This window comes from Canis lupus, chromosome 15, assembly GCF_003254725.2.
Source record: "Canis lupus dingo isolate Sandy chromosome 15, ASM325472v2, whole genome shotgun sequence".
Taxonomy (NCBI): domain Eukaryota; kingdom Metazoa; phylum Chordata; class Mammalia; order Carnivora; family Canidae; genus Canis; species Canis lupus.
In genome coordinates this window covers 45,141,457-45,162,622 of record NC_064257.1, presented here as the reverse complement: position 1 = coordinate 45,162,622, position 21,166 = coordinate 45,141,457, and the positions used below count along the sequence as shown (strand labels likewise).

Genomic DNA, 21,166 nt, shown 5'->3' with positions numbered 1-21,166 from the left:
TTTGGCTTTGGAAACCAACTGGGCTTCTATCCAGGGAACCCAAGTCACTGTGGGGATCTGAGATACTCTTTTCAAGAGACTTATGTATAGATTCACTCATTCCATTGGTTCAATTGTTAATTTTAAAGCATCCAACAGAGGATCAGGAAGCAGTTGGGCTTTTCTTCAAAGATAGAAAGTCTAAGAGCACCATTTTTGGCATTCTTCCTTTACTATGCTAGAGTAGGGAGACACAAAAGGCACAACCTTACTAAAATTGAGGGCATGCCTCACCTTCAACAGTCTTCTCCAGCACTGCTAAAACCACAGGTGTGGTGTCTCCCATCCTCAGGGCCCATCTCGGGCTTCGCTAAAGCCACAAGTATGCCCCACCATCAGTACTCTCCTGCAGCCAAACTAAAGCCAGGGGACAAGTGTAGTCCACATAGGGAACATATTCTGATTGTCTGGCTCTTATGGCCAGAAGGACTTGCACTTCTGGGCCCCACAGGACTGTAATGATCAATAAGACTGTTATAGGCAGGATACCAACCCCAGGCACTCCACAGACAGCAGACTGAAACACATGCCCAATCTGCACATGAGAAAGGCCCATTTGATTTTCTTGGAGCTTCAACTTGAGGGACAGGCTTCAGGTTTTCCACAAATTTAAAGGCTACAGAGGTGCTCTAAGGAAACAAGCAGGGAGACATCATCTTCCTTGGCCTCACAATAGCTAGCTGACACTTCTTGGAAAGGAGTGTCTGCTCATCTGAAGCCCTGATTCTTGCAACTGTTGCCCAAGAGATACCTCTAGATATTCTGGTCTAGCAGTCAGCAAAGTCTGTAATTGCAGTCCCACAGTACTGTGTATATGTGCATATTTTAAAAACTGCTGCCTGAGAATCTGGCTTCCAATCAGCCTGAATCTGAGTGCTCACTGAGATCTGTCCCTTTGGAACACTGACAAGTCCTGACACACCTCAACAATTGAAATCTATTAAGAATAAGTTAGGCCACTTGGACAAAGATTTGAGAGATAACCAAGTGCTAAGACAAAGTAACAAGATTTACCTCCTACATAAGTATACTCCCTCAAGACTGAGAGAGGCTGCTTCACCAGATACATAAAAACAAGTACAGCAAGTTAAGCAAAATGAAGACAGAGGAATATGCTCCAAACTAAGACAAGACAAACTGTCACCAAAAAAAAGACCTTAATGAAAAGTAAATAATATACCTGATAAAGAATTCAAAATAATGGTCATAAAGATGCTGAACTTGGGAGAAGAATGGATGAAGACAGTGAACTTCAACGCAAATATAAGAAAGTGTCAATCAGAAATCAGAACACTGAAAAATACAATAATTGGACTGAAAAATAGACTAGATGAGTTCAACAGCAGACTAGATGAAATAGAAGGCCTAGAGACACAGAATACAGGGCAATGGAACTTAACAAATAGAGCAATAAAAAGAAATAAAACAATTAAAAAAAACAAAGATAGCTTTTAAGAAACCTATGGGACAACATTAAGTGGACTAGCATTTGGATTATAGAGGTCTCAAAAAGAGAAGACAGAGAGAAAGTGGCAGAAAAGTTACTTGAATAAATAATTGCTGAAGTCTTCCCTAACCCAGGAAAGAACCAGACACTTAGGTCCAGAAAGCACAGAGAGAACCATACCAGGGCACATTATAATTAAAATGTCAAAAGTTAAAGATGAGAGAATCATAAAAGCAGCAAGAGAAGAACAACTTAGCACATACAAGGGAACCTCCATAAGACAGTCAAGCTGATTTTTCAGCAGTAACTCTGCAGGCCAGGAGACAATGGTATGATGTATTCAAAGTGTCAAAAGGAAAGAACTTCCAACCAAAAATACTCTACCCAGCAAGCTTATTATTCAGAATTGAAGGAGAGCTCAAATGTTTTCCAGGTAGGCAAAAGCTAAAGGAGTTCATCATCACTAAGTAGGCCTTACAAAAAATGTCAAAGGGCTTTCTTTAAGTTGAAAAGACACTAACACATAATAAGAAAGCATATGAAAGTAAAAATATCACTGGTAAAGGTAAATATATAGAAATATATAGAATATATAAGAAACACTTATAAAGCTAGTATGAAGGTTAAAGACAAATTAGTAATTTTAACTATACTTATAATAATTAGTTAAAGGATACACAAAATAACAGACATAAAATATGAAGTCAAAAACATAAGATGGGGGAGAGGGATAAGAATGTAGAGTTATTAGAATACATTCAAATTTAAGTTGCTATCAACTTAAAATAGACTGATCTAGAAAGAGAGACAGTTATATGTAAAACTCATGATAACCACAAAGCAAAAGCCTACAAAGATACACAAAAGATAATGAGATAAGAATCTGAACAATCTGAACTAAAAAAATTCATCAAATCACAGGGGAAGAACAAGAGAAAAAAGGAACAAAAAAGAACTACAAAAACATCCAGAAAATATTTAACAAAATTGTAATCAGTTCATTCCTATCAATAATTACTTTAAATGTAAATGGGCTACACTAACCAAAAGATATAGAGTGACTGAATGGAAAAAATCACAACTATCTATATGCTGCCTCTAAGACACTTACTTCAGATATAAAAACACACATGAGAAAGTAAAAGTATGGAAAAAGTGTTCCCATGTGAATGGAAATGAAAAGAAATCTGGGGTATCTATACTTACACAGACAGAACTTTAAAGCAAAGACTGTGACAAAAGACAAAGAAGGAGATTACATAAGGGATCAATCCAACAAAAGGATATAGCATTTGAAAGTATTGTGAGAATATGTACACATCCAACATAGGAGCACCTAAATATATAAAGCAAATATTAAGAGACCTAAGAGAAGAAACTGGCAATACAATAATAGTAGGGGACTTTAATACCTTACTTACATCAGTTGATAGATTAACCAGACAGAAAATCAATAACGAAACCTAAGCTTTAAGTGACACATTAGACCAGATGGACTTAATAGATATTTACAGAACATCTATCCAAAAGCAGCAAAATACACATTCTTCACAGGCACACAGGGAACATTCTTCAGGATAGAACACATATCAGGCCACAAAACAAGTCTCAATAAATTTTAAAAAATTGAAATCATATCAAGCATCTTTCTGATCCCAGTGGTATGAAACTAGAAATAGTTACAAAGGAAAACTGGAAAAAAATCACAAATACATGGACATTAAATAACATACTACTGAACAACCAATGGATCAATGAAGAAACCCAAAGGGAAATCAAAACAATACCTTGAGACAAATGAAAATGGAAATACAGCAACCCAAAATCTATGAGATTTGGCAAAAGCAGTTCTAAGAGGAAGATTATATCAATAAAAGCATACCTAAAAAAATCAGAAATATCTAGGGAAAATATTACACCTTACACTTAAGGGAACTAGAAAAAAAGGAACAAAGCCCAAGTTAGTAGAAGGTAAGAAATACAAAAGATCAGAACAGAAATAAATGAAATAAAAATTTTTTAAATATATAAAGGATCAATGAAACTAAAAGGTGATTCTTTGAAAAGATAAACAAAATTGAAAAACCTTTAGCTATACTCAACAAGAAAAAAAAGGCTCAAATAATTAAATTCAGAAATTAAAGAAGAGAAGTTATAATGGATACCATAGAAATACAAAAGATCATAAGGAACAACTACGAAAATCATATGACAACAAATAGGAAAACATAAAATAAATGGATAAATTGTTAAAAACATACAACCTGCCAATACTGAATCATGAAGAAATAGAAAATCTGAATTGACCAATTACTAATAAGGAGATCAAATCAGTAATCAAAAACCTAACAAACAAAAGTCCAAGAGAAGACAGCTTCACTAGTGAGTGAATTCTACCAAACATTCGAAAATATAATACCTTCTCAGTACCCTTCTCAGACTCTTCCCAAAAATTGAACAGGAGGGAACATGTCCAAACTCATTTCATGAGGCCAGCATTACCCTGATATGAAAACCAGACAAGGACACTACAAGGAAAATTATAGGCCAATATCTCTGATGAAGATAGATGCAAAAATCTTCAACAAAATATTAGCAAACCAAACTCAACAATATATTAAAAGGGTTATACACCATGAGCAATTGGGATTTATTCTAGGAGTTCAAGGATGGTTCAACATCTGCTTATTGATCACTGTGATATAGTGCATTAATAAAAGAAAGGATAAAAATTATATGATCATCTCAAGAGATGCAGGAAAAATATGTGCCAAATTCAATATCCATTTATGATAAAAACTCAACAAAATAGGGATAAAGGAAACATACCACAACATCATAAAAGCTATATATAAATGACAAACCCAAAGCAAGCACCATTCTGAATGGTGAAACGTTGAAAGTTTTCCCTCTATATCAGGTGCAAGGCAAAGATATCCACTTTCTGCAGTCTTATTTAACATAGTACGAGAAACCTCAAACACACCAAGTAAGAAAGAAAAAGAAATAAAAAGGGATTCCTGGGTGGCTCAGCGGTTCGGCGCCTGCCTTTGGCCCAGGGTGTGACCCTGGAGTCCTGGGATCGAGTCCCGCATCGGGCTCCGGGCATGGAGCCTGCTTCTCCCTCTGCCTGTGTCTCTGCCTCTCTCTCTCTCTCTCTCTCTATCATGAATAAATAAATAATTAAAAAAAAGAAAAAGAAAAAGAAATAAAAGGCATCCAAATAGTAAAGAAAGAAATAAAGCTGTCACTATTTTCAGTTGACATGATTCTGTGTATAGAAAACTCTAGACTCTGCCGAAAAACTATGAGAACTATAAATGAATTCTGGAGAGTTGCAGGATACAAAATCAATGTATAAAATTCAGTTATTTCTATACCCTAATAGTGAACTATCAGAAAAATAAATTTTAAAAACAATCCCATTTAATAAAAAGAATAAAATACCTAGAAATAAATTTAACCAAAAAGATGAAAGATCTGTACAGTTAAAACTATAAAATACTGCTAAAAGAAATAGAAGAAAATACAAACATATGGAAAAATATTCTGTGCTCATGGATTGGAAGAATTAATATTGTTAAAATGTCTACACTATCCATAAAATTCTATAAATTCAATACAATCTCTATGGCATTTTTCAAGAACTATAAAACATAATTACAAAATTTGTATGGAAATACAAGACTCAAAAAAAAAAAAAAAAAAAGGAAATACAAGACTCCAAGTAGCCAAAAAGCAACCTTAAAAAGTACAAAGCTGGAGGTATCAGGTTTCCTTATTTCAAACTATACTACAAAGATCTAACAATCAAAACAGTTTGGTATTGGCATAAAAACAGACATAGATCAATGAAGTAGAGTAGAGACCCTCCCAAATAAACTTATGTCTACATAGTCAATTAATTTATGACAAAAGAGAGAAGGATATACAATGGGAAAAGAACTTCAATAAATGCTGTTGGGAAAACTGGACAGCCAAAAATGAACTCAAAATGGGTTGAAGACTTGAATGTAAGACCAAAAACCATAAAACCACAAGAGGAAAACATAGATGGTAAGCTCCTTGATAATGGTCTTGGCTTAGACTTTTTTGGATCTAACTCCAAAAGCAATGGTAACAAAAACAAAAATAAATTATTAAGACCACATTAAACCATTGCAAAGGAAACTAGCAACAAAATGCAAAGGCAACCTTCTTAATGGGAGAAGATATTTGCAATCATATATCCAATAAGGGACTAATATTCAAAATATATAACTCACACCACTAATATTCAAAATATATAACTCACACCACTAATATTCAAAATATATAACTCACACAAATATTCAAAATATATAACTCACACTACTCAATAACAACAAAAAGAACCTGATTAAAAAGCAATCCAAGAATCCAAACTGACATTTTTCCAAAGAAGACATTCAGATGGCCAATAGACACATGAGAAGATGCTCAACATCACTTATCATCAGAGAAATGCAAATCAAAACCACAATGAGATATCATCCCCCACCTGTCAGAATGGCTGTTATCAAAAAGACAAGAAATAACACATGTTGGAGGGGTTGTGTAGAAAAGGAACCCTTGTGCACTGTTGGTGGGAATGCAAATAGAGCACTATGGAACACAGTAGGAGGTTCCTCAAAAAATTAAAAGTAGAATTGCTATACAATCCAGTTATTCCACTTCTGGGCTTTTATCTGAAGAAAATGAAAACACTGTATTGAAAAGATGCCTTCACCCCAATGTTCATTGCAACATTACTTCCAATAGATAATATGTAGAAGTGACCATCAATAGATAAATGAATAAAGAAGATGTGGTATATATACATAATGGGATACTGCTCAGTCATTTAAAAAAAAAAAGGAAATTTCTCACTTATACTATATGTTGACAAATTGAACTCCAATAAAAAATACACAAAAAATATTAATATCTGCAACTTAAAAATACAGATAGACTTTAATAAAAATATATTAACTCAAAAAAAGGAAATTTTGCCATATGCAACAGCATGGATGGATTTTTATGTTAAGTGAAATAAGTTGGGGAAAGACAAATATTGTATGCTTTCATTTATGTGTGGAATCTAAAAACAAAACAAATCCATATTGGTAGTTATCAGAGGAAAGAAGGGTTGGAGTGGGCAAAAGGAGTCAAAGGGGTTAAGTATATGCTGACAAATGGTAACTAGACTTATTGTGGTGATCATTTGTAACATGCAAATATCAAATTATTTTGTTGTACTCTTGAAGCTAATATAATATTACATACTAATTTTACCTCAATAATAATAAGAAGAAGTTAAACTGTGTCATGGTAACACTGAAAATTCAAACTTATTGGACTGAGCATTTTGAGAAAATTAATCTGTGATTAAAATGTAAAAGAACTGATAGTTCATTGGGTAAGAATATAGGCCTATAAATAAATCAATGGGCCTGGGTTCTAGTCTTGAATTTACCACAACTGATTGTGACCATATAGGGCCTTGGAGCCAATAGTTTTTTCTTTGTTTATTGGCTACTGAGCATCCATTTCCCTTTCTTTGGTAATAGTGCCATAATTTCATCCAGTAGAATAACTCCTTCTCCATGTATACATCTTAATAATCAAAATCCTCTAAGATAAGGGGTAGGGGATGGGCACATAATCTCAATAAGGCAAATTGGATCTTTTCTCACAGGACTTTGAAACCTCATCAAAATGATGTAAAAGTAGGATGAGACTGGAAGTTCTAACCACAGTAATTAGGCAAGAAAAAGATATCTAAATTGGAAAGGAAAACCCAAATGACATGATTCTATATTTAGAAAATCCCAAAGAACTTTTTTAAAAAGCAAAAACTACTACAACTAATAAGCAAGTGTGGCAAAGCTGCAGGGTTCCAAGATAGACACATAAATACAGTTATGTTTCTATAAACTAGCAATGAAAAATCTGAAAAGAAGAAAATTAAGAAAAAAAATCCACTTACAATAGCATCCAAAAGAATAAAATACTTAGGAACAAATTTAACAAGAAAATGAAACATTTATACACTGAAAACTGTAAAACATTGATGAAAGAAATTTAAAAAGACGTAAATAAGTGGAAACACATGCCATGTTCATAGATTGGAAGACTTAATATTAACATGACAGTACTACCCAGAGTGACTACAAATTCTGTGCAATCCCTATCAAATATCCAACAGGCTTTTTGCAGGAATGGAAAAGGCAATCTTCGGCAGCCTGGGTGGCTCAGCGGTTTAGTGCCGCCTTCAGTCCAAGGTGTGATCCTGGAGACCTGGGATTGAGTCCCATGTCAGGCTTCCTGCACGGAGCCTGCTTCTCCCTCTGCCTGTCTCTCTCTCTCTCTCTCTCTCTCTCTCTGTGTGTGTCAAATAAATAAATAAATAAATAAATAAATAAATAAATAAATACCAATCTTCAAGTTCCTATTAAATTGAAAGAGACCCTGAATAGCCAAAATAATCTTGAAAAAGTAGAACAAAGTTGGAAGATTTATACTTCCCTACTTCAAAACTGACTGTGAAGTTATAGTAAACAAAACAGGATGGTACTGGCATTAAGGTCAGAAACATAAACTAATGGGATAGAACTGACAAATTAGAAATAAACCTTCATGTATATGGTAAATTGATTTGGGACAAGAGTATGAAACCATTCAATGGGGGACAGAATAGTCTTTTCAACATATGAGCCTGGGAAAATTAGATATCCACACGCAAAAGAAAAGAATGAAATTGGGCCCCCACTTTTATATGTACAAAAATTAATACAAACTAGATCAAAGATCTAAAGATAGGAGCTAAAACAATAAATCTCTTAGAAGAACACATAATGAGCAATCTTTATAACATTGGATTTGGCAATAATCTCTTGGATTTGACACCCAAGAGCCCAGACAAAAAAAAGAAATGATAAATTGAAATCCATCAAAATTTCAAACTTTTGTGCATCAAAGAATACTATCAAAAAAGTGAAAAATACAGAAAAAAAGATATCTGCAAATCATATATCTGATAAGGGTTGGACATCCAGAATATATAAAGAACAAATCAACAACACCAAAAAAACAAACAACCTGATTAAAAATTGGGCAGAGGACTTCAATAGACATTTCACCAAAGACATGCAAATGTGCAATACACACATGAAAAGATGTTCCATATCACTAGTTATTAGATAAATGCAAATCAAAACCAAAATGAGTCATAATTTCACTCTCATTAGGATGACTATTATCAAAATAATAGAAAATAACAAATGTTGGCAAGGACCTGGAGCATTATCGACAATAGCCAAAAGCTGTAAGCATCCCAATGTCCATCAACAGAACAAACAAAATAGACTATATACATATAGTGAAATATTATTCAGCCTTAAAAAAAAAAAAAGAATGACATTCTGATACAGGCTACAATGTAAATGAACCTTGAACACATTATGCTAAGTAAAATAAGCCAGCCAAAAAAGGACAAACACTTTCTGATTCTACTTATATGTGGTACTAAGAATAGGCAAATTTATAGACAGAAAATAGAACAGAGGTTACCAAGAGTTGCAGGGTGAGGAGAATGAGGAATTGTTTAATGGACTCAGTTTCTGTTAGGGATGTTGAAATGTTCTAAAAGTGGATAATGGTAATGGTTTCCAACATTGTGAATGTATTTAATGCCACTGAATTACACACTTAAAAATGGTTAAAATGATACATTTTCTATTTTATATATATTAAAACAATTTAAAAAACCCACCACCAGAAAAAAATAACCAGCTCTGATCTTTAATTTATAGACCTTCAGGTGACAGTAGACCATTTTTTAAAGATTTTATTTATTTATGCATGAGAAACACAGAGAGAGAGGCAGAGACACAGGCAGAGGGAGAAGCAGGCTCCCCACGGGAAGCCTGATCCGGGACTTGATCCCAGCATCCCAGGTTCACAGCCTGAGCCAAAGGCAGACACTCAACCACTGAGCCACCCAGGTACCCTGACGGTAGACCTTTTTTTAAAAAAAAGATTTTATTTATTTATTCATAGAGACACAGAGAGAGAATGAGAGGCAGAAACACAGGCAGAGGAAGAAGCAGGCTCCATGCAGAGAGCCTGACGTGGGACTCGATCCAGGTTCTCCAGGATCACGCCCTGGGCTGCAGGCGGCGCTAAACCGCTGCGCCACCGGGGCTGCCCTAGACCATTTAATAAAGAGTAAAATAACTTCAATATACTTTGTTTCTCACCCCCACCCCGCTTTTGCACTATTATTGTCATACATTATACTTTTACATATATTATACTTTTATATATATTATAAACCCATACTATATTGTTACTATTTTTGTTCAGTCAAATATCATTTGAAGGAATTTAATAACTAAAAAAAATTTTCATGTTTACCCATTTCCTTGCCACTTCTAACTCTTCATTCCTCATAGCACAGACCCAAATTTCCATCTGATGTCATTTTCCTTCTGCCTGAGGACTTTATCATTTCCTGCAGTACAATCTGCTGCTGAGGAATTGCTTCAGCTGGACTGTCTTAGAAGACAAGCTGTCTTCATTGTTTGAAATTTTGTCTTCATTGTTGAAATATATTTTTAATAGGTATAGAATTCTGGACTTTGATGGGTTATTTTTCTTTTAGTACTCTTAAGTTTCTTGAGCTTAGAATTTGTTGAACTGCTTAGATATATGGGTTTGAGGTGTTCATCAAGGTTAGAAAAATTTTCAGCTGTGATTTCTTAAAATACTTTTCAATTCTTTACCCATCTCCTTCCAGAACACCAGTAACATTTATAATAGGCTGCCTGCAGCTGTTCTACAACTCAGCGATATTCTACTTATCTATTCTACTTATCTTTTTAATTCTTTGCCTTCTTTGTTTTATTTTGGGTATTTCTACTGCTCTTCCTTCAGTTTCACTAATTGATTTTTTATAAGTATTTATTTACTTGAGAGAAAGAGAGAGAGCATGTGTGCAGGAGCTGGCAGGGGCAGCAGAGGGACAAGCAGACCCCTCATTGAGCAGGAAGCCCAACAGGGGGCCTCTTCCCTGGACTCTGGGATCATGACCTGAGCCCAAGTCAGATGCTTAACCAAACGAACCACCTAGGCACCTCATTAATTGATTTTTAATATGCCATCCATGTATCCACATAACATTCTTTTCTTTTTTTCTTTTTTCTTTTCTTTTCTTTTCTTTTTTGAAACAGAGACAGAGCACAGGCAGGGAGGAGGGTCAGAGGGAGAGGCAGAAGCAGACTCCCTGTTGAGCAGAGCCCAACACAGGAGTCCATCCCAGGAGTCTGGGATCATGACCCCAGACAAAGACAGACTGAGCCACCCAGGCATCCTAAGACGGGAATTATTTAAAAAGAAAACTACAGGCCCAAAATGGTGTCACTTGATTGAGTCAGCCCAAGTTACCAAACAGGGGCAGTTTTCACTTCCTCCAGAAATGTAAATTATAAACTGTTGATCAGGAATATATTAAATTTACTCAAGGCAGTAAGTTGAGTGTAGGGTCATACTGTTTCCTATCTCTCAGGTGTCACTGGATTTTGTTGTCTGATGTCTAGTGTCTTCAAAATCATGGTTTCATATTTTTGGTGGGAAGAATTGTTTTAGGAAAGAAGATAACCTGATTTCCGTTACTCCATCGTGGCTGGAAAAAACTGCTAGGTTTGTAGTAGTATCAATAGGAGATATAAAAAGAACATCAAGACTATATTTATCTTAAGAAAGTACTTAGTGTCTGAACAGATTGATACACCTGAATCAGATATTCTCATTAAAAGTTTAGATATTCAGAAGAAGAAATGCAGTATAAATCTGTGTCAACATGGTACCTCCATGTTGTACCTCTTCAGTGCTCCATCAAGGTCTAGCTCTATTCCATCTGATTAAGATACTAGTGCTTAAGGAAAAAAGAACCTATAGTTTTGAATCTGAATAGACATCTGATCCTTGTATAAATTATAACAAGCTTCAAATATTAACAAAAACCTTTGGAAAGGGAATTTCTATATACCAGAACCTGTAATATGAGAAAATACATCTCAGTTTTTGACGCTTAAAAGAATATGCCAAACTTGAAAAATGCCTTCTGCCTTCAAAGTTTACATCTTGACTATTATCCTCGCCACATATAGATTTCTACTTCACAACTCGGAACAGATTGCCTTTTTGGTTGTTAACAAAAAGTAGGAAAGTATTACCCAAAAAACCTTGCATGTTTTTGGTAGAGTGAGAGGAACTGTAGACTCAGATTTTGGTTCATAGAATTTTTCCAGAGCTGTAAGATGAGAAGCGCCACAAATGACAAGCCAGTATTACCAAAGAAGCAGGAGAAAGATAGAAAACAGAAAGGAAAAGAGAAGCATCAAATCCTATATTAACATCAATATGTTGACACTTCAATCATGCATTACATGACTACCTCAACAACATTTGCACTGCGGTTTTTATATGCTATTTGCCTCATGTGTACACACACACACCCCAGGATACATTCTCCCACTTTGTTCTGTGTCCCAGAAAACTGACTTTAGACTGCATGTCCAGGTTCATTTGCCTTCTAGCTTCCTGGTTTGGATTTATCCAAAGGGCATCACCAGCCAGCGATCAGGGGTTAGGAAGGTAGAGAGGCCAGGGAATTATTCCTCTGTCCCTGACTTCAGCTGAGTCCTGACAGCTGCGACACTCTATAGCTACTGTTTCTAGCTTCTGTCGGAAGACCCCTTTTCTAAATCTCCATTTCTCACTCAGGGTGCAATAACAGCATCCTCTTCCCTTTTACCTTTCAGCCCCAAGGAAGATCATGGCATGGCATCCCTCTCTTGTGATGGGCTGGGTGCCTCACCATCCCTTGTCGATTCCTTCCCCCTGCCCTCAGCTCCCTATGTAGTTCTTTCATTAAAGTCTCTTCAAAATCCCAGTTGAATGTGCCATCTGTTTCCTCCTGACTGATACCCTCTCCTTCTGTATTGTATCAACTGGGGGTGGCTAAAAGCAAGCAAATACAAGAAATATTAGGAAACTTCCACTTGCTGAAAAGTTCAGTTGATTAGAGAACAATGCTAATGAGGCTGAAATTAGTGTCTGGCTGTGCTCCAGGACCACAGGCTGTATCCCTGACCAGCCATTTTACACACCATCAGTTGCAAAGAAGACCATGCCAAAAAGGAGACATGACTCTGTGCCAGTCCCTCACCACTTCTGGGAACATATTTCAAAAACTAGCCGTTCATTGAGATAGCTTCAAAACTATCTTTGTTCCCCAAAGACAGCTTTTGTAATGTGATTCTAATGAAAATTTTATATAGAGCATTTTAAATCATAAAGCCGTACCTGTCAATATCTTTGTCAAGAAAACACTTTCATTTGCTTACTTAATCTGTAGTTAATTCATGATAACATAGGTTAAAAGTCAAGCTTATCAAAATATGTCTTATATTGGTAACAGGATTCAAAGATTATAAGAATATATGTTAGCTCATTTCTTTAAAATTTTCAACTGTTATGACTAAATAAGTTAAACTACACAACTGTTGCTTAAAGAATAAACAATTAAAATATTCTTGAAGTGACTTTTTTTGAGAGAGAGAGAGAGAGAGAGAGAGAGAGAGAGAGAATGAGCTCATGCAAGCCAGGGAGGAGGCACAAATGGAGAAGGAGAGGTAGAGAGAGAATCTAAAGCATGCTCCATACCCAGTGGAGAGCTCAACATGGAGCTCAATCACATGACCCTGAGATCATGACCTGAGCTGAAATCAAGAGTCAGATGGTTAACCTACTGAGCCACACAGGTACCCCTTGAAGTGATTATTAAGTGTAAATGACGAACTTTCCATTTCTTCACCACTTCTCCCCTCAGTATAGTTGCCTTGTAAAACCATGTTATAATTAGGTTACTGTAAATGTACTGTTGTATTAATATGCTATACTGAACCTACGTCCATGGTGTTATTTTCACATGATTTGAATTCCTGGAGGGAGGGAGACACTTCTGTTCCTTTTTCAGAAATCAATTTCTGATACTCTCTACTATTAGCAAGAAAGAACTATTTTCTACTAAACTATTTCTACCTATGACTCTAGGTAAAACGTGCTGAAATACTACAGCAAAATATAATTTTATTATTAATAATATTATAATGCTAAGACCACCCACAAGATATGAGCATTTTTATACATAATATTTATTCTTAATCATTTTCATAACACAATCTGAGTTTTATTTTTTAACAAAACCTTTTGAGTCATTTTGATAAGGTCAACAGAAAGCACAATCTTTTAACATTAGGTGATCAACTTTTTGACAATAGCGGGACCAGCATAGCTAATGGAATAATAGCCTGCAGGGTCCAGCTAAATATGATATACGAATGTAATCAACCTCTGTGATGACTATTCAGAAGTAATCCCTTTAGCTTTGAACTGCAACATATATTTCAACAAAGCAAAAACCATAGGAAGAAATTCTCTGCAGACCACACTGATACAATACAGCCTTCATATCCTGCTCTATGTGCTTGCTGCTTATAGTGAGTTTTAAATTTAAGGTAATGACTACTGTATATTCATGTGAGCATACAATACTTTTGATTTGTCGTGGAAAGGTTGAATCCATTACCAGGGGTCTAGTCTATAAACTCTGACACAACCTTTATGTATGAGTTAGTATTTACCCTTTTCTAGAAAAAAGCCACTAAAAATGTTTTGCATGCCAAAATTATAAAAACTCATTTACCTATTCATTCTCAAAACTACTAGTCAGTGTCTCCTCCATTTTAATTCATACTCCTCTACCAATAACATTTTTAAATCACATTTGCATATAGTACTGTATTATATGAAAATTATATGCCATTGTTTTCAAGTGAAGGGATGGAATGGTATTTTGAGTCTAATTCAGCATTTACTGACTTATTCTATTGGTCTTTGGTACAATATAGGCCAAGTGGTGGTAAATAAGATCGTTTTGTTGCCCACCTGAGGGAATCCAGCATTTGAGAGTCTACTATTAGCAACAGACAAGTGCATGTTTCTACTGAAATGGTAGACAGTATAAGCAAATATCATACTCTCAACTTTGTATTGCTTCCGGTCTCCTTGTTGGAGTAGTATCGGTCTTAATTTTCTAGCTTCCTTGAAGTACCACAGATCAAACATCACAAATCACATTCTAAGTCAAACCCACAGCACAAAACCTAGGGTAGGAATCAAAATGAGTGCTTTTGAAAGTGTAACCAGGATGCCTGGGTGGCTCAGCAGCTGAGTGTCTGCCTTTGGCTCAGGGCATGATCCTGTATTCCCGGGATCGAGTCCCACATCAGACTCCCTGCATGGAGCCTGCTTCTCCCTCTGCCTGTATCTCTGCCTCTCTGTGTCTCTCATGAATAAATAAATAAAATCTAAAAAGGAAAATAAAGAAACATTGTAACCAAGAACAGTCCTGTGGTGCTCATCTTGCTGCAAATGTAGAGAAGTATCAGAGCACCTGAATGATGAGTTCAGGTGTTCCCCTATATAAGTTAATCGTTGCCAAGGCTTCCTAGAACAAAGAGTGTCTTTTATTTAAACCACCAGTTGTGGCCTACATTAAGTAAAAGAATAGCTACACATATAGCTATTCTCCTCAGAGAATCTACTTGGGAAATACTCCCAGTAAAAATTATCTTTCTTCAACATCTGGGGAATAAATGCAAAACAATTACTTGAGACAAACCAGGCATAATTTTAAACTTGGAAAATTCAGGAAAGATTTCCCCAGCTTAAGAGATTTTGTTACATACTGCCAAGTCAAAAGGAATGTTGAGTTTAAGATACTAGATAATATAAAAGTGGTATTGGGATGTTAGGTTGTTCTATATATTGCGATGCAATGACAAATATTAAACTGAGAAGCCCAAGGTAGTTGCTTACCTAAAAGAATGCTGTTAGTTAAGGTAAGGGCTAAGTTCCTATTACAAAGAGTCCCAAGGTACAGTAGCTTAATAATATACAAATTTGGGCAGCCCTAGTAGCTCAGCGTCTTAGCATCACCTTCAGCCCAGGTTGTGATCCTGGAGACCCGGGATGGAGTCCCGTGTAGGGCTCCCTGCATGGAGCCTGCTTCTCCCTCTACCTGTGTCTCTGCCTCTCTCTCTCTGTGTCTCTCATGAATAAATAAATAAAATCTTTAAAAAAAAAAGAATATACAAATTTGGGACACATGGGTGACTCAGTGGTTGAGCATCTGCCTTCAGCTCAGGTGGTGATCCCAGGGTCCTGGGATTGAGTCCCACATCAGCCTCACGATGGGCAGCCTGCTTCTCCCTCTACCTGTGTCTCTGCCTCTCTCTCTGTGTCTCATGAATAAATAAATAAGATCTTTTTTAAAAAAAAGAATACACACTTTTATTTCTTCCTTAACCCTAAAGTGAATAGTCTGCATTTATAAGGCAGCTCCACAGGCATTTAGGGGACCACGATATTCCATTTTGTGGCAGGGCTTCTCAATCTTGCACTATTGAAATTTTGAGCTGGATGATTTTTTGTTGGTGAGGGGGCTGGGGTATCACTGTCATGGTCATTGTAGGTTATTTAGCAGCATCCATGGCTTCTACCCTGTGGATGTCAGTATGCTTCTACCTATGAGTTGTGACAACCAAAAAGTATCTCCAAAAGCCACCTGTGGGGTAAAATCACTGCCAGTTGAGAACCACTCGCCTAGGATGTTGTCATTATCTGCATGTTAGAAACTGAAGCATGGGGTAATGGTTCTATGTCCAAGATTGAGGAAAAGGGAAAATTTAAGGAGGAATAAATGCCCAATGTCTAACACTCAGACCCAGAAGCAGTGTATTACTTTGTTTCCACTCACTGGTAAGAATTTAGTCTTGTGGCTTCAACTAAGTATTTATCTGCTGACAAGGAAGATCTAATATAGAGGGGGAAGAAATGAACTCTGATAAGTGGGTGGCAGAAGGAATTACTGGAGCCATGTCTTCTGTGGGCAAGAAATGGTGAAGTCTAGAGTTAGCCTTAGATGAGAGCATAGGTAAGATAAAGCATATAGAACAAAACAACACAGAGCTTGTGGAAGTTTTTTTCCTACTGTCTTTTTTTTCCTACTGTCTTTTATTTCCTCCATGAAACCAGAAAATACATCATGGGCAGGGTTAGAGTTTTGGGAAAATAGAAAAAAGAGCTAAATAGCCATCTAAGAGAGAAGAAGAACAAATGGACCAGGAATGTTTAATAGGATGGCCTGAAAGCATTAAAAATCCACCAGTGCCTATGGCTATGAATTTAAAGTAAAGCCTGGTTATATGTTTTTTTTTTTCCAGTCACATTGAGGTATATAGTACAGAAGAGGAGTAAGGATACAGTTGAATTTATTCTAGGGTTATAGTTTTGCCAAGTGAGTATGACAAAGTGGGAAAAGAGTAATGAGGTCAGACTATATGCAAGGGGGAGAATGGCCATAGAATTTACGTTAATAAAGAAAGAAAGAGGGGAGAGAAGGGATCAGAAAGAGAAGGAAAAATGAAAATGTGGCAAGAGTGGAGGTCCCAGAGAAGTAGAAGAATTGCTGGTGTTGGGGGTACTAGAAGGAGTGATCTAGAAAGATAAAACTAGAAGTCAAGTAGTTGAATGTTGGTAACTGAGTTTAAGAGGGACCTGGAGGGGGATCCCTGGGTGGTGCAGCAGTTTGGCACCTGCCTTTGGCCCAGGGCGCGATCCTGGAGACCCGGGATCGAATCCCACGTCGGGCTCCCGGTGCATGGAGCCTGCTTCTCCCTCTGCCTGTGTCTCAGCCTCTCTCTCTCTCTGTGTGACTATTGTAGATAAATAAAAAATAATAAAAAATAAAAAAGAGGGACCTGGAATTATTGCTAATGGCAAGGTCTAAGTATATCCATGGGAATCAACAGCTGCAGAAGGGTATGGGACCAGATCTCAAAGAACAGAGCTCAAGTAATTAAGACCCAGGGTGAAGAATCCTCTGCTTGTACATTTATTTTTTTTTTTTTTTTCATTTACTTATGATAGTCACACAGAGAGAGAGAGAGAGGCAGAGACACAGGCAGAGGAAGAAGCAGGCTCCATGCACCGGGAGCCTGACGTGGGATTCGATCCCGGGTCTCCAGGATCGCGCCCTGGGCCAAAGGCAGGCGCTAAACCGCTGCGCCACCCAGGGATCCCTGCTTGTACATTTAAATTGCTAAATTAAGACAGAAGTAGTGAGGTAAAATGAGCCAATGATAAAATCAACTGAGAATGATCCCAGTTGTAGGTAGACCACAACAATAGTTGATTGTATAAACTGATAACTGAATTTTAGGAAGAGAAAGAAAGGAGGTGAATGTCCTGGAAGGGAATATTAGGGTGCAAGCAGAATACCTATCCATCTCCAGCCCCAGTAGTAGCAAAACTGATAGAAAGAAAAACAAAAAAGTCTGCTAGGTTGGCAGTGTCTACTGAGGACAGCCCCATTTCCATTAGAAAGTAAAGGAAATTTCAGAAAATGTAATAAGGATACATGGAAATGTTTCAGAAGTTGTGGTAGGAGATGGGGACAAAATAGAATACAGGAAATGAAGAGAGATCTGGAGACTAAAGCCTGCGAAAAGCAAGAATAAAGAGCATATTATTAAATTACTACCAGTGAATTCAACTCAAAAGCTAAAGGCCAGACATGAAAGTTAAGTACAAAATTAACATGTCTATTTATATGTATAAACTTCCCATATCTTATTTAATAATTTTGGATACTTTATATTGCTCTCTAAATTAATTTTCTTTCTGAGTATCGCTTCAAGTCATTTTATCCCCCAAAAGGTGGCTGTTCCAGTTACCATTTATGTGTCACAAGAATCTTGTGGGTTAGGAATTTAAGCATGTTTTGGCTAGACCTCAGTTGAGGTCACCCCTGGTGGTGCTCAGCTGACAGATGGCTAGTTTGCAGGATCCAGGACAGTTTCCCTACAGACTAGAGCCTTAGAGGGATGGCTGGAAGTTTGGACTCAGATGGAACTGTCAAACTGGAGCATCTTACATGTGACCTCTCCAGGATGGCAGGGCGGTTATTATATGGTGACTTGCTCCCTCCAAAGAAAGCATCCCAAGAGAACCAGGAGGAAGCTGCACAGGGAGAAATACCAATACAACAAGCCTTTTCTGACCTTGCCTCAGAAATCATGTAGCCACTTTCTCCACATTCCAATGATTAGAAGAGTCCTAAGCCTAGCCCAGTTTCCAAAGAAGGTGAATTAGATTCCACCTCTGGATGGGGGAGTGACAAGGTCATATTGTTGAGGAACATGTAAAGTAGGGGACATCGTGGCTATCTTTGACCAATATAATCTGCCCTGGTGACACAGTGGTATATACACTTTTATACAGGTGATAAGGGTAGATATCTCTGCAAAAGGATTCCCAGGTTCAAGTTCAATATAACTGTAAATTGTATTTGTGATAAATCATTACATTCATCTTTTTTCCTGTAGGAGGATCTAGAAGATCCACAAGGGAAAGTTTATGTCAAATCCCAGAGAATTTGGAAGAAGAACTCAGTGGGTATGATAAATCAAGTAAAAAGTTTTTATTGCATACAAATTAGGCAAGATACTAAGTATAAACTGATTCTTCAAACACAAGAAGAATAATTTCATCTAGTACTTGATAATACTAAAAACTGTCTAAAAAAATCACAGATTTACTTTAAAATATCACATAAGTTCAAGCGTTTTTCATTTTTTAAGCTCTGTGTGAAAATTTAAAAAAAAGTATCTTTCAAGTGAATGTTTTTACTTTCTCCCTCGATATAAAATTAAATATTGTAATTTTTTATTTCAGATTTCCTGATAATCAAAAAACTGAGACTTAAACCAGCTTTGGACTCAGCAATGAAGCAAGAAGAAATTTATCATGTCACCTTTGTCTTCATAACTATAATAGGAATATGTTTCAAATTAATACAGATAGAATTGTAATAAAACTATGACTATGTTTAGATTGGATTTTGGTATTGCAGTGTACAAATTCATTCTAAATCATCTAAATTCATAAAAATAATAATACATCTCAAATGGTTAGAAATATCAACAATCATTCATAAAACAAACTAAAATTTTGCTCTTATCCACTATCCCACAAGAAAGAGTGTTATTATAGAATCAGAATCTGGTTGTATCTAATGAGAAAATCATTTTAAACTTAAGGAAATCTATGTTGAATAAATATGGGAAAATATTTATTAAAATTCGGGAAGTCTTTTCAACATAGATGAAAGGATTATAAGCAGCAGAGACTATTGTATTGTACCATTCAAAACAGTTTCCTTTACAGAGGTAAAGCCATCTTTACCTCTTCTGTTTCCTCTACTCACACCACTTCTGACACCAAATGCATGGGGTTTTACACACCAAGCAATTCTCCAATTCTCAGCAGATACTGACTGGCTGTCTTACAATTTAACTCCATTCTGACACTAACTGCCAGGAGTTAGTACAGATCTCAGACTAAGGGATAAGTTCCACAAGATTCTTTCCCACCTTAAATTCTAATCACAATGCCCAGGGTGTCACTTATACTTCTGTCTGACTTGGCTACATACTGGGGACTCCCACAAACCCCTCCTTAACTTCAATAATTTGCTATATCAGCTCATGGAACTTACAGAAACAGATACTTACATTGCCAGTTTATCATGAAGAATACAATAAAAGATAGAGATAAGCAGCCAAATAGAAGAGAGACACTGGCAAGGTATGGGAGAGAAGGCCTAAGCTTTCATGCCCTCTCTGGGTGCATCACCCTCCCAGCACCCCTGTACATTCACCGACCAGAAGCTCTCCAAATCCTTTCAGATGAGGTTTATATGGAGTCTTGGCAGCATAGGTATGATTGATTAAATCATTGGCCATCACTGATTAACTCAGCCTCCAACCTCTCTCCTCTCTGCAAAGGTCAGGAGATGGGCCTGAAAGTTTAAACCCTCTAATCACATGGTTGGCTCCCATTGCACCCAGACTCCATCCTTTAGAGCTTTCCAAAATCCACCTCATTAATAAAAATTGCATGTAGTTGAAAGGGTCTTGTTATGAATGACAAAAGATGATCCTTTCTTTTTTATTATTTTATTTTTTTATTGGAGTTCAATTTGCCAACATATAGCATAGCACCCAGTGCTCATCCCGCCTAGTGCCCCCATCAGTGCCCATCACCCAGTCACCCCAACCCCCCACCCACCTCCCTTTCCACTACTCCTTGTTCGTTTCCCAGAGTTAGGTGTCTCTCATGTTTTGTCACCCTCACTGATATTTTCACTCATTTTCTCTCCTTTCCCTTTATTCCCTTTCACTAATTTTTATATTCCCCAAATGAGTGAGACCATATAATGTTTGTCCTTTTCCAATTGACTTATTTCACTCAGCATAATACTTGCCAGTCCCATCCACATCAAAGCAAATGGTGGGTATTTGCCGTTTCTAATGGCTAAGTAATATTCCATTGTGGATGAATGGATAAAGAAGATGTGGTATATATATAAGATGATCCTTTCATGTTTATCATTCCAGAGCTATTTCCAGAACTGGGGACAAAACCCAAATACAAAAACAAAAGATGTTTCTTTCACCTTTAGCTCTCTGGAGCTGTTTATGGAACCAGGCA

At 36.6% G+C, this 21,166-nt stretch overlaps 1 protein-coding gene across 3 annotated transcripts in view; it reads left to right on the top strand.

Annotated features, from left to right (window-relative positions):
• Window positions 1-19,512, top strand: part of TTC29 (tetratricopeptide repeat domain 29) — a 245,925-nt gene extending 226,413 nt beyond the window's left edge. For all 3 annotated transcript variants that reach the window (XM_025439028.2, XM_025439029.3, XM_049094169.1), the window contains 2 exons: window positions 19,000-19,069; window positions 19,349-19,512. In XM_025439028.2, coding sequence (XP_025294813.1) covers window positions 19,000-19,069; window positions 19,349-19,379 — 101 coding nt within the window. In that variant the 3' untranslated portion in view covers window positions 19,380-19,512. The remainder of the gene's footprint in view (window positions 1-18,999; window positions 19,070-19,348) is intronic.
• The last annotated feature ends 1,654 nt before the right edge of the window (window positions 19,513-21,166 follow it).